Here is a 10,817-nt window from a genome sequence, read left to right on the forward strand (position 1 = left end):
GTGCAGGGATGACTCAATGTGTCCTCAGAGGCATTCTGACGAGAAAGAGAGACAAACCATCCATTCATTTATTGATTGATATATTAAAACAAACAAAAAGCAAAACCTTTAGCTAAGCCTCGACTGGGCCAGGCCCTCTGCTTAGGGCTGAGGATCCAGAAAAGAGCCAGACCTGTGCCTGTCCTCAAGGGACTCCCAGTCTGGCCAGTGGCCGGTGGAAACCACCAAGAGCATAGTGAGTCCGGGGGACTGGGTGCCAAGGCAAGGGTGGGGTGCTTTGCTTTTGCTTTGTTGCAGATGACAATGAATGAATGAATGAAGTTTTCTTTTTCTATTCTAGGAAACTTGTGAGGTTTTAACCTTGAATGAACTCTAAAACAAGGCACCCAATAAATGACTGATCAATTAATTAATTGAAATGTCACCCAAGAAGTTGGTAGCAGCAATAGGGCTATATTCTGGTCTCCACCACCCTGGACTTTCTCAGTGGGAAGCAAATCTACCCTGACCATGGCTGCCTTGAGGAAACCCTGCAGCTCCTGGCTGCAGAGCCTCCTGCAAATTCACAGTAAAAGGCAGCAGCTCTCAGCCTGCTTCCCAAGGGAGTAGTGAGCATTAATTAGTTACCATTGGTAAAGTGCTCTGAAGATGTGGGGGTGTATAAACATGGCAAGTCATTAGGCCTCTCCACACCACTCTGCTCTACAGTCAGGTACTGCTAATTGAGAAATAATTAACACCTCAGGGTGCAGAGGACGGATGCCTGGCTTTTCCAGGATTGGAAGGGATGTAATAACGTGCAGGGAGAGCAGGGAGAAATGTAAGGCTACTTTGGATCCCGAAATACATTGATGATTATTTATGTTCTGTCCCTAGAGAGGAAGCATGGAGACTATTGCCCCAGTAAAACCTTTGGGATTGCACTCTTCGGAGAAAGCCCCAACCACAGTGCTGGGCTGCAGAGGCCGAGCGATGTTCTTAGAGCAAAACGGCTCCAGTCCAGCCCAGGTCTGCCTGGCCTTCCAGCTGATGAGCGGATGCCCCTCGTGGGGCCCATCAAGCTGTATTTCCCTCAACTGTAAGACTGGGATGATGATGACATGCATCTACCATCCCCCCGCTTCCCACCAGGTTGCCTGGTGCCCTTCCTCCAGCTCAGCAAATCTAGCCCAGGCTGCACGATAGAATCACTGAGGGACTACAAAGTGCTGATGCCCAGCCCCACCCCAGATCAATGACCAGCATCTCGAAGCTGGGGCTGGAGGAGGGGGCGCATATGATGATTCCTAGTGCAGTCAAGGTTGAGAACTGCTGCTTTGGCCTGTATGTCAGGCACTGTGTTGGGAGCTGTGGGAAATCAAGATGTAAATCCTACTACACCCCATGGTTCCCACACACAGGCTCATCGCTTCCTAATTCTACGTCTGTGAGTGTCCTGGACATTCCACCCACTCCCCCTGCCATTCTTGTGCTGAAACCCCACTCATCCTTCAGGCTCAGCTTCCTCCTTGGGGAAACACTCCTTCCCTACGCTCCCACAGGACTGCTCCAATACATCACTGATCACACAATGTTGTTCCTGGCAGATCCTGCAAGGCTGAGAGCCTCTTGGGGTCAGTATCAGAATCCCCAGTGTCTCACACTGGGTTTGGTACACATTAGGTGCTGCATAAACTATGGATGTTATCAGTTAGGTAGAGTTATATGGTATGCAGCTCCCACCTCAGGGCACTCCCATTTGTTGTTCTCTGTGTCTGGAACATTCTTCCCTCAAGGCTCTCTCATATCTTTCTGGTCTTTGCTAAAATGTCACCTTCTCCACCAGGTTTTACCTGATCCTTCTATTTTAAATGGCAACCACTTGACCTCCAACCTCGTCCCTTCCCTAATTAATTTTTCTCCATAGCATTTAACACTGTCTAATAGATCCAGTCTATATAAAATTTTTTAGATTTTTAAATTAATTAATTAATTATGGAGGTACTGGGGATTGAACCCAGGACCTCATGCATGCTAAGCATTCACTCTACCATTGAGCTATGCCTACCCACCCCCTATATAAAATTTTGATTGATTTGTTCACCATGGAGTTTTTGTATGATTTTATTTTTTATTTAAAAAATTTTAATTGCATTAAAATATCATTTACCTTGATCTTTGGCCTCCTTTTAAATTTCACTGTATTGGTTTATTGACTAGAATGTAAGCTACGCTAAATCTAAGGAACTTTGTCTATTTTGTTCACCATCTGACTATCTACAAGGAGCTGGTAGTAGTAGCTGCTCAAAAAAATGTGAATTAAATGTGAATTTTGTGAATTAAAGTTTGATTTAGTGTCTTAAAGACTAAAGAAAGGTGCCTCATTTCAACTGTTTAAATTTTTAAAATTTATTTAAATTGAAAGCCTGTAAAATCATAGGGTAGATTCTAAACCACATTGCCTATCGTTGTCATAGTTACCCTATCACCAGCTATTTACCTATTGAAGAGTTGGCCGGGCCCTGGCAGTGAGAGGGAACACCAGCTTCAAAACCCAGGAGATCGGCCTTGATCGTAGAGTTAAACCTCCCTAAATCCTAGAGGGCACTTCCGGGACGGTGATTTACTCAAGGCAGCCAGACCAATCTATGATCACGTTCTCTCTTCTTGGCTGTTTCCGGCAAACCTCTCACTTGCGTGTAGAGAGGGGTGGGGCCAGTACCAGTGAGTGCGGCTTTGTGATTGGCAGGGAGGGAAATGGGCGTGGCTTGTTGCGGGCACACCCCTGGCGCAAGCGCACTGGTCCGACGCGGAAGTCGGAGCGCGGTTGGCGTTGGCGGGCGCTGTAGTCGGTGAGCGTGGGTGACAGTGAGGGCTGAGGGGCTGGCGGGAGACTGCGGCGTGAAGGAGGGCTTGGTTCTGGGCGCAGAGACCGAGGACCCTGGTGTCCGTTTTCCCATGTGCATCCTGTCCTGGTATTGGGGAGGGGTCTCAATCACAAACTCTTGGATAACACTCGTCTCCTAGTCTGTTTTCTTAACGTTATGAAATGAGTGCAGGACTTCCCTTGTTGCCGCGGGTCGTTGTGACTGGGAACTTTTTAGAAATACAAGTTTTCTGCCCACACTCAGACCTACTGAATCAGAAACTCTGAGGGTAAGGCCCCGCAGTCAGTGTGTTAAGCCCTCTGGGTGATTCTGATGGTTGCTTAAATTTCAGAACCACTGGACTGCTGTAAATGGAGCTTTTCAACCCAAGTGGAGAAGGTAAGGGACAGAAAGGATAGGGTGGACCTGAGAGAAATCTTGGAGACAAACTCATTCGTTTTAGGAGGAGTCAAGGATGAAGGAGTTTCTGGCCTGGGCCGTGGGCCTGAGGTGGGACCTTAAGTAATGGCACCAAATGTGAACCTGCACTTTTCCACGCAGTCACATCAGGGCTCTGTGGCTGTGCCTTCCACCCTTTTTCAGGTCACAGGCCACATAGGAAATAATTATATTTGTACAGTGCCCTGGAGAAAGGGCTGAAGCTGCTTGAGGTTGGAGGGGACCAGCTGGAGGCTGTGAGGCTACTGAAAGCTGGCGGGAGCCACCTGGGGGATTCCAGCTTCCTAGAACTGAGAGGAGTCAGTAACCCATTCTCAGTGTACTGCCGGGGAGCACCCCCATGGGATATGCTGAAGATTTGAGGTGCTTACAAAGTCTGGCAGGATAAATAAAGAACCATGAAAGTTCATACCCTTTGACTCAGTAATTCCATTCCTGAAAACCTCCTGAAAATTTATTGTAGATTACGTATAGCAGAAAATTGACAGCTCTCTGGAGAATCGTTTTTAATCTAGTCAATCAGTGGAATGTTGTACTGCCCTTAGGAATGTGTGAATATTTTATAAAATCATACTGAAAGCATCATGCTCATTCATGAGACAATGTGTAGTAAGCCTCTGCTACGTGCAGAGTGATGAGCAAGTTAGATCTAGTCCTTGCCTATGCAGAGCTGAGTGCTTGGGGTAAGACCTGCAGCCAAATGAGCAGTAACTCCAAAGAGTGATTGGTATTTGATAGGGGCTGCTGCAGGAAAGCTGGTCTTTGGAGTATGGGGTGTGGGACGAGGAAGGCATCCTAGAGGACAGGGTGGCAATCCTGAGGCCTGGAGGATGAGTAGATATCGGTATGTGAAGGGGAGAGGCACATTCTATGCAAAGGGGACAGTGTGTTTTAATAGTGACCTTGCTGAAGCCGGAGAGGGTAATGGTGAGAGGAGGCCAGCAGGGACCGCAGCTGTTGTCAAGTGTGTTTTGGAAATATCGCCTGTGGCTGCAGCGTGGAGAATGGGGTGGGCCTGGAAGCTCGGAGTCCAAGTGAGGAGGCTGTTGCAATAGCCCAGGTGAAAGATGATTGTGGCCTAGACCTGGGTAGAGGCTGTGGAGGTGGAGAGAAGGGACAGAGTCAGCAGCAAGTGAAGAGGTAGGAATGCCAGGGCCAGTGGGTTGGTGAAGGTGGTGCATGGCGGGGTGAGCTCAGCATGGATGAACCCGGGTTTCTGGTCTGGACAAAGCGTGGCTTGTAGTGCCATTCAGAGTGATAGGCAGCACTGGAGGGGGAGCGGGTTTGAGGGGAAGATGCTGAGCTCCTTCAGGGGTGTTCTCCAGGAGGCAGTCGGATGGGTAGGTCTGAAGCTTAAGAGGCACATACAGAATGGAGATGTTGACTAGGAGTCATGAGCATCTGGTCGTGCCAGGTACTGTGTGCTGTGAGGGGGGATGAGGCACACAGCATTTAAGGACATTGAAAACGTGGGTGGGGTGGGGTACGTGGACAGACAAGGTTGGCAAAAGAGACAAGGGATCATCAGCAGCGGTTGTCTCTGGGCCAAGAGATTGTAGTTGATTTCCTTTTTATTTGTTTCTGTTTTTCTTAGCAAACATGGATTCAGCTCACAGAATGTGCCAGATACTGTTCTGATAACGTTTTATAACTTTTCTCTGAACTCCCACAATAAATCTACATGGTGGGTCCTGCTGTAATAGCATTTTATGGATGAAGAAACAGCACAGAGGGGTTAAGTCATATGTCTCAAGCTACACAGGGTGCAGTTGGTGGGAAACCCGAGCCTGTGGGGTCATCATGCGTTGGTGTCTCCACACTATGCTGTTGTATTTTTATAAATGGGAAAATACTGATTTTTGTTAAACAGCGGTAAGAGGTGAGAGAAGTCGTACTTGGATTTGTTGGGATATCAGAAAAGAAAGGATTTGCATCTGCAAAATCATTGGCTGCCATCGAAGCCTGTTTGAGACCAGCCTGTGCTGGCTCCTTCATGGTGTCGATCACAGTTAACACTTAGTTCTGCACAGCTCATTTTTCTTCAGACACAAGAGCCTCCCTGTGCCGGGTATCATGGAAGGGCTGCTGACAAGATGCAGAGCGCTGCCCGCCCTGGCCACCTGCAGCCACCAGCTCTCTGGGAACGTCCCTCACAGGTTTCACCACCGCACCCCGGGGAGAGGGGAGCGCTTGGTGCTGTCCCGCATGTTCCAGCCCCAGAACCTTCGGGAAGACCAGGTGCTCTCTCTTGAGGGCAGATCTGGTGACCTGACGTGTAAGAGCCAGCGGCTGATGCTGCAGGTGGGCCTGATCCACCCGGCAAGCTCCGGCTGTTACCACCTCCTGCCTTACACTGTCCGAGCCATGGAGAAGCTCGTGCGGCTGATAGACCAGGCGATGCAGGCCATTGGGGGGCAGAAGGTCAACATGCCCAGCCTCAGCCCAGCAGAGCTCTGGCGAGCCACCAACCGGTGGGACTTGATGGGCAAGGAGCTGCTGAGACTGAGAGACAGACACGGCAAGGAATACTGCCTAGGACCAACTCACGAGGAGGCCATTACAGCCCTGGTCGCCTCCCAGAAGACACTGTCCTACAAGCAGCTCCCGTTCCTGCTGTACCAGGTGACGAGGAAGTTTCGGGATGAGCCCAGGCCCCGCTTTGGTCTTCTCCGTGGCCGAGAATTTTACATGAAGGACATGTACACCTTTGACTGCTCCCCCGAGGCCGCCCGGCAGACCTACCACCTGGTGTGTGGGGCCTACGACAGCCTGTTCCACAGGCTGGGGCTGCGCTGCGTCAAGGTCCAGGCAGACGTGGGCAGCATCGGGGGCACCATGTCTCACGAGTTCCAGCTGCCAGTGGACATCGGGGAGGACCGGCTTGCAATCTGTCCCAGCTGCAACTTCGCAGCCAACATGGAGACTCTGGGCTCAGCACAGACAAACTGCCCTGCTTGCCAGGGACCACTGACTGAAACAAAAGGCATCGAGGTGGGGCACACATTTTACCTCGGCACCAAGTACTCCTCCATTTTCAATGCCCAGTTCACCAATGTCCACGGCAGACCATCCCTAGCTGAAATGGGGTGTTATGGCTTGGGTGTGACACGGATCTTGGCTGCTGCCATTGAAGTTCTCTCTACAGAAGACTGCATCCGCTGGCCTGGCCTCCTGGCCCCTTACCAAGTCTGCCTCATCCCTCCCAAGAAGGGCAGTAAGGAGGAGGTGGCCACAGAGCTCACGGCGCACCTGTATGACCACATCACAGAAGCGGTGCCGCAACTCCACGGGGAGGTCCTGCTGGACGACAGGACCCATCTGACCATCGGAAACAGACTGAAGGATGCCAACAAGTTCGGCTACCCCTTTGTGATCATTGTGGGCAGAAGGGCCCTGGACGACCCTGCACACTTTGAGGTTTGGTGCCAGAACACCGGAGAGGTGGTCTTCCTCACCAGAGAGGGAGTCCTGGAATTGCTGAGCCAAGTGCAGGTTGTCTGAACGCCCCCACCCCTACCCCAGGCCTGTCCCACTCCATCTTGCAGCCTTCGTGTTCGTTCTTATGCTGCATTTCTTATACTGCTTTCTGGGGCTGGTCCCCTCCAGAAACAGGACCGCTCCTGGAAGGTGAGACTAAGTTAGGAAAACCAGTTGTTACTCAGTCATTTGTTTGGACTATTTGTATTTAAAGTTGCTAACTTGACCCCTTTGTCTGCACTGGCCAGCTGCCACATGCCATTCCTTTGATACTCCATTGTGGAAGCTTCTGTTTCGAGGTAGAGAGGCAAGAAAGAGCCAAGCTGCCATCTGGGCCCTCAGGCGAGTCACTTCCCTCCTCTCAGTGGAGTTTCCCATGTGTAGGATGGGAGTGGCCGACGGCTGAGGCCCTTCTGGCTCCGGAAGTCTGACCATGGGCCTCTTGCCTTCAGTCCAGCTCTCCTCCATTAAGAAGCTGGGCTGAGGGTCTGGAGAGAAGAATCAGGACACCTGACTGCCACTGACTGACTGGCGACTTGGACCCTCCCCTGCTGGGGCCTCAGTTTCCCCATCTGTGACGTGAGAAAATGGAACTAGATCTGTAAGACCCTCACAGGTGTGACTGGCTGGTTCCCTGAGAGGTTTGTGACAGGCAGATCTGATCCCTCTGTTCCTCCATCATCTAAGCTACCCAGAAAGTTAATACAATTAGCTAATGGCTCAAAACCACCTCCAGAGACATGGCCCTATTGAGGCAGCTTAGCACTGAGATCATGTTGTATTGATTGAATAAAGTCAAACTATTGGGATGAGCCTTGTGTGTTAATTGGAACCAGTGGTAACATTTTACCAGCGCAGGACTTCCTGCCTGGAGACTGTTTCCTTTTCCATCGTTTCTCCACTCAAAAAAGAAAATTGGGTGGCTGGGAAAATGTGTTTTAAACCATTTCTTCCCACAAGTGTCAGGGGCAGCAGGCTTCAAGTGTCGTAGTGACCTTGTCCTGGGTGCAGAGTTGGATCCTGGAGCCATGCACCACAGCGGTGAATATTAAGAGAAGGTCTCTGCCTGAGTCCTGGGGAGAACTGGGAGCAGGCTTGAGCTTTCATTGCTCCTGCCCCTCAGGTTAGGAACAGAATCAGGTTCTCTGTCCTTGGCCTCTAGGGTCGCCTAACAAGAGTCCAACCTAACAAGAGTCTATCAGGGCCAAGCTCAAAGTGACTGCCTCCTGTAACATGCCCGACATTCCTGGCAGCCTTCCCCCTCCAGCTCCTGGCGCTGTCCCTTGCTCAGCACAGTCAGCCTCACTTCTTGCTTGGCGCACAGGTCGCTGTGGGGTGGTCCAGCTTCTTGTCGCTGATGGGATGATCAGCTCCCTGAGGCCAGGGCCTAGGCTGATTCCTAGTGCACTGAAGTTCTTGTCTCTGCCTTCCGAACAGCTTCCCAGCAGCTGGTGACTGCTGTACCTGCCAGAGTAACCTCGCCCCCAGCACACACCATCGGGTTTCTTAATGAATGTAGACACCAAGCCCTAATGACTCCCAGGCCTGCCGCTGGGCTCTGAGCCAGCATTCAGGCCAGGAGGCGGGGATTCTGAGAGCGGACCTAGAAAGGCTGGATTATAAGGCAGGGATCTTACCCTTGGCTGCACAGTGGGAATCCCGTGGGTCCCACTCCAAGGTTCTCTTCCAGGCTGTGGCCTGGGCATCAGCAATTTTAAAGTTCCCCAGATGATTCTAATGCATGAAGTCAATGGAGAGCTCAAGGTATGGGTGGCCGCCTTCTGAGCCTGCGTTGCAGGCGACTATTTGAGTGGTTTCAGTTGTGCGTTAGATTGATGTGAGTTCTGTGCTTTCAGTGGTTGGTCAGTTATTTGTTGAGGGCCTGCATGTGCCATTGTCTGTGAGGTACTTTTATATACTATGTTTAGACCTTAAAACTGTACAAGGTAGGTGCTGTGAAATTCTCATTTTACAGATGAGGAGACCTGAAGCTCCATTTGTGCAACGTCATCAAGGATGCACAGCTGTTTTCATCAGAGCTGGAATCTGAGTATTGATCAAACCTGTGCCCTTCCCACTATACTGCTTAGCCTCTGCCTGGGCGAAATGATTCCAATAAATAAAACCGGATTATTTACATCTGTCTAATTCAAGTTGGCCTAAAATAGCTGAGAAATTAGTATTTATGCAAACGAGTTCTTTTTTTATTTTAAATTTTTGCTCCATAGTTTACGTATTTATAGAAGGCTAGCCTAATGTAAGCGCTTTTAAAAACTAGATTCAAGTAATCGAGAACCAATTAATTTAAAACTCTTCATAAAAGTGTACATTATAGAGTGATTTGATGGTGATGTAGAACTGTGGACCGTTAGAATGGGAGGAGAACTTGGAGCCTGCCTGTCCAACCCTCCTTTCACAGATGGGGAGACAGGCCTGGAGTGGGAATTAACCTGCCGCATCCCATCAGACTGGCAAAATGCCTGATTGCAGGCCAGGTGCTACGTCCCCTAAATTAGGCTACCTCGGGTCGATCTTTTTGCAGGGAGAGATGTCTGGCTGGATCAGCCTCTGAGCTGCAAAAAGCCCTACAGGTTTAAAACAGATACATGTCCTCTATTTTCCAAGGGAGACAGATACAGGGAGCTCAGTGATTTGCCCAAGGCCAAGCTGAACTGAAACCCGGGAGTCCTGACTACTTAGCCAGTGTTCCTTCCATTAGCCAGGGACAGTATAATTTGGTGGAGAGATCAGAACCTTGAAGAGACAATCCTAAATCCACCAGTTAGCAGGAATATGACCTTAGACGAATAACTTGTGCTTGTGCATCTCAGATTCTTCATCTATAAGATGCGCTCAGGATAGTGGTACCCACCTCCTAGGGTTGTCTGGGGTTGGCTGAGCTGACTTAACATGAAATGCTTAACCTTTAGTGTGCTCTCAGGAAACCCTTCCCTTACATGGGACAACTTAGTAAACACCACCATGGGGAACTCAGGTCCCGCTGTTAACGTTTTCTGGAGACCTGGGTTTTGTTTTCTTGAAATGATGCTTCACAGCCTTCCTGGAGAGTGCCACGAGCAAGAATTAGGTATCGCCTGTGGAATGGTTCCATCTCTGTAGAGGCAATATTCAAATCTTGTACCTTCCTCTTTCCTTTCTAAACTTTCTAAACTTTCCCTCTTGCCATAAATTGATGAAATGGGGTTGCTGGCAAAATAACAGGTACAGACTGTGTTATCATTGCTCATTCCTCAGGGAGATGGAGCAGCAACTGGCTGGGAAATATTTAGCAGAATTAATACTTGGGGACAAAGTCTGGTGCATAACAAAACAATCATGTAAATCAAGCTTAGAATGTAAATCAAGGGCTCCATTAATATTCGGTGTTTTAATGGAATAAACACCTGCTGGGCTGTCAATAAAGGAGCTTTGCAGAAATCTTGAAATTGTCATTTCCTTAACTACTTGAGCGCTGGGCCTCTTCAAGGAGTTCCCACCATCCATTTCTACAGCGAGGTGCCAGTTGCTTTTTAGAAAGGATTGCCACACATTTAAGGGCACACACGGCTTTGTTTTAGAGTTAGGAGAAGGATTTTTTTTCAAGTTTTCTATAATGTGGAAAATGGGAAAATAAAGATTTTTATGATGTTATTGCAGACTTTGGAAACATTTGAAAAAAAATCAAGGTATTTCACTTAATTTAAAATAATGACTTACATCATAGTGACCTGGACTAGAGACTCTGGCGTCAGACTGCCTGAGCCACTTAGTAGCTATGTGACCTTGTGCAAGATGCTTCTCACACCCCTTGTGCTTCCTCATCGGTAAAACGGGGACAGCAGTGCCTGCTCACAGAGGTGCCTGGGAAGTGGCAGCTGCCGTTATAGAGGGCCAGTTAGCCCCCTGCACACAGCAAGTGGGTGGGTGGTGCACGTGAGCCAACACAGCGGGGTGGCATCTTTGGGCTCCCTCGTTCAGGCACCATCTCAGTGTGGGGATGGTGTCCATTCCTGTTAAGCTGGCAGCTCCCAAGAC

General features: G+C 49.5%; 1 protein-coding gene across 3 annotated transcripts; it reads left to right on the plus strand.

Moving 5' to 3' along the window:
* The first annotated feature begins 2,776 nt into the window (after positions 1-2,776).
* On the plus strand, positions 2,777-7,594 carry PARS2 (prolyl-tRNA synthetase 2, mitochondrial). 3 transcript variants are annotated; one of them, XM_072974374.1, is made up of 3 exons: positions 2,789-2,831; positions 3,199-3,245; positions 4,900-7,594. In XM_072974374.1, exon 3 carries the CDS (start codon positions 5,379-5,381, stop codon positions 6,804-6,806), a length of 1,428 nt encoding a protein of 475 aa, XP_072830475.1. In that variant the 5' UTR covers positions 2,789-2,831; positions 3,199-3,245; positions 4,900-5,378; the 3' UTR covers positions 6,807-7,594. The 3 variants fall into 3 exon arrangements, with proteins under 3 accessions (XP_031540171.2, XP_072830475.1, XP_072830476.1); XM_031684311.2 differs by lacking the exon at positions 3,199-3,245 and having other exon boundaries at positions 2,777-2,831; XM_072974375.1 differs by lacking the exon at positions 3,199-3,245 and having other exon boundaries at positions 2,794-2,831; positions 5,176-7,594.
* The last annotated feature ends 3,223 nt before the right edge of the window (positions 7,595-10,817 follow it).

Source organism: Vicugna pacos, chromosome 13 (assembly GCF_048564905.1).
Source record: "Vicugna pacos chromosome 13, VicPac4, whole genome shotgun sequence".
Lineage (NCBI taxonomy): Eukaryota > Metazoa > Chordata > Mammalia > Artiodactyla > Camelidae > Vicugna > Vicugna pacos.

What these genes read in the sequence shown, in the direction of transcription:
- PARS2 (XM_031684311.2), top strand. Translation starts at nt 5,379, where the DNA reads ATGGAAGGGCTGCTGACAAGATGCAGAGCGCTGCCCGCCCTGGCCACC.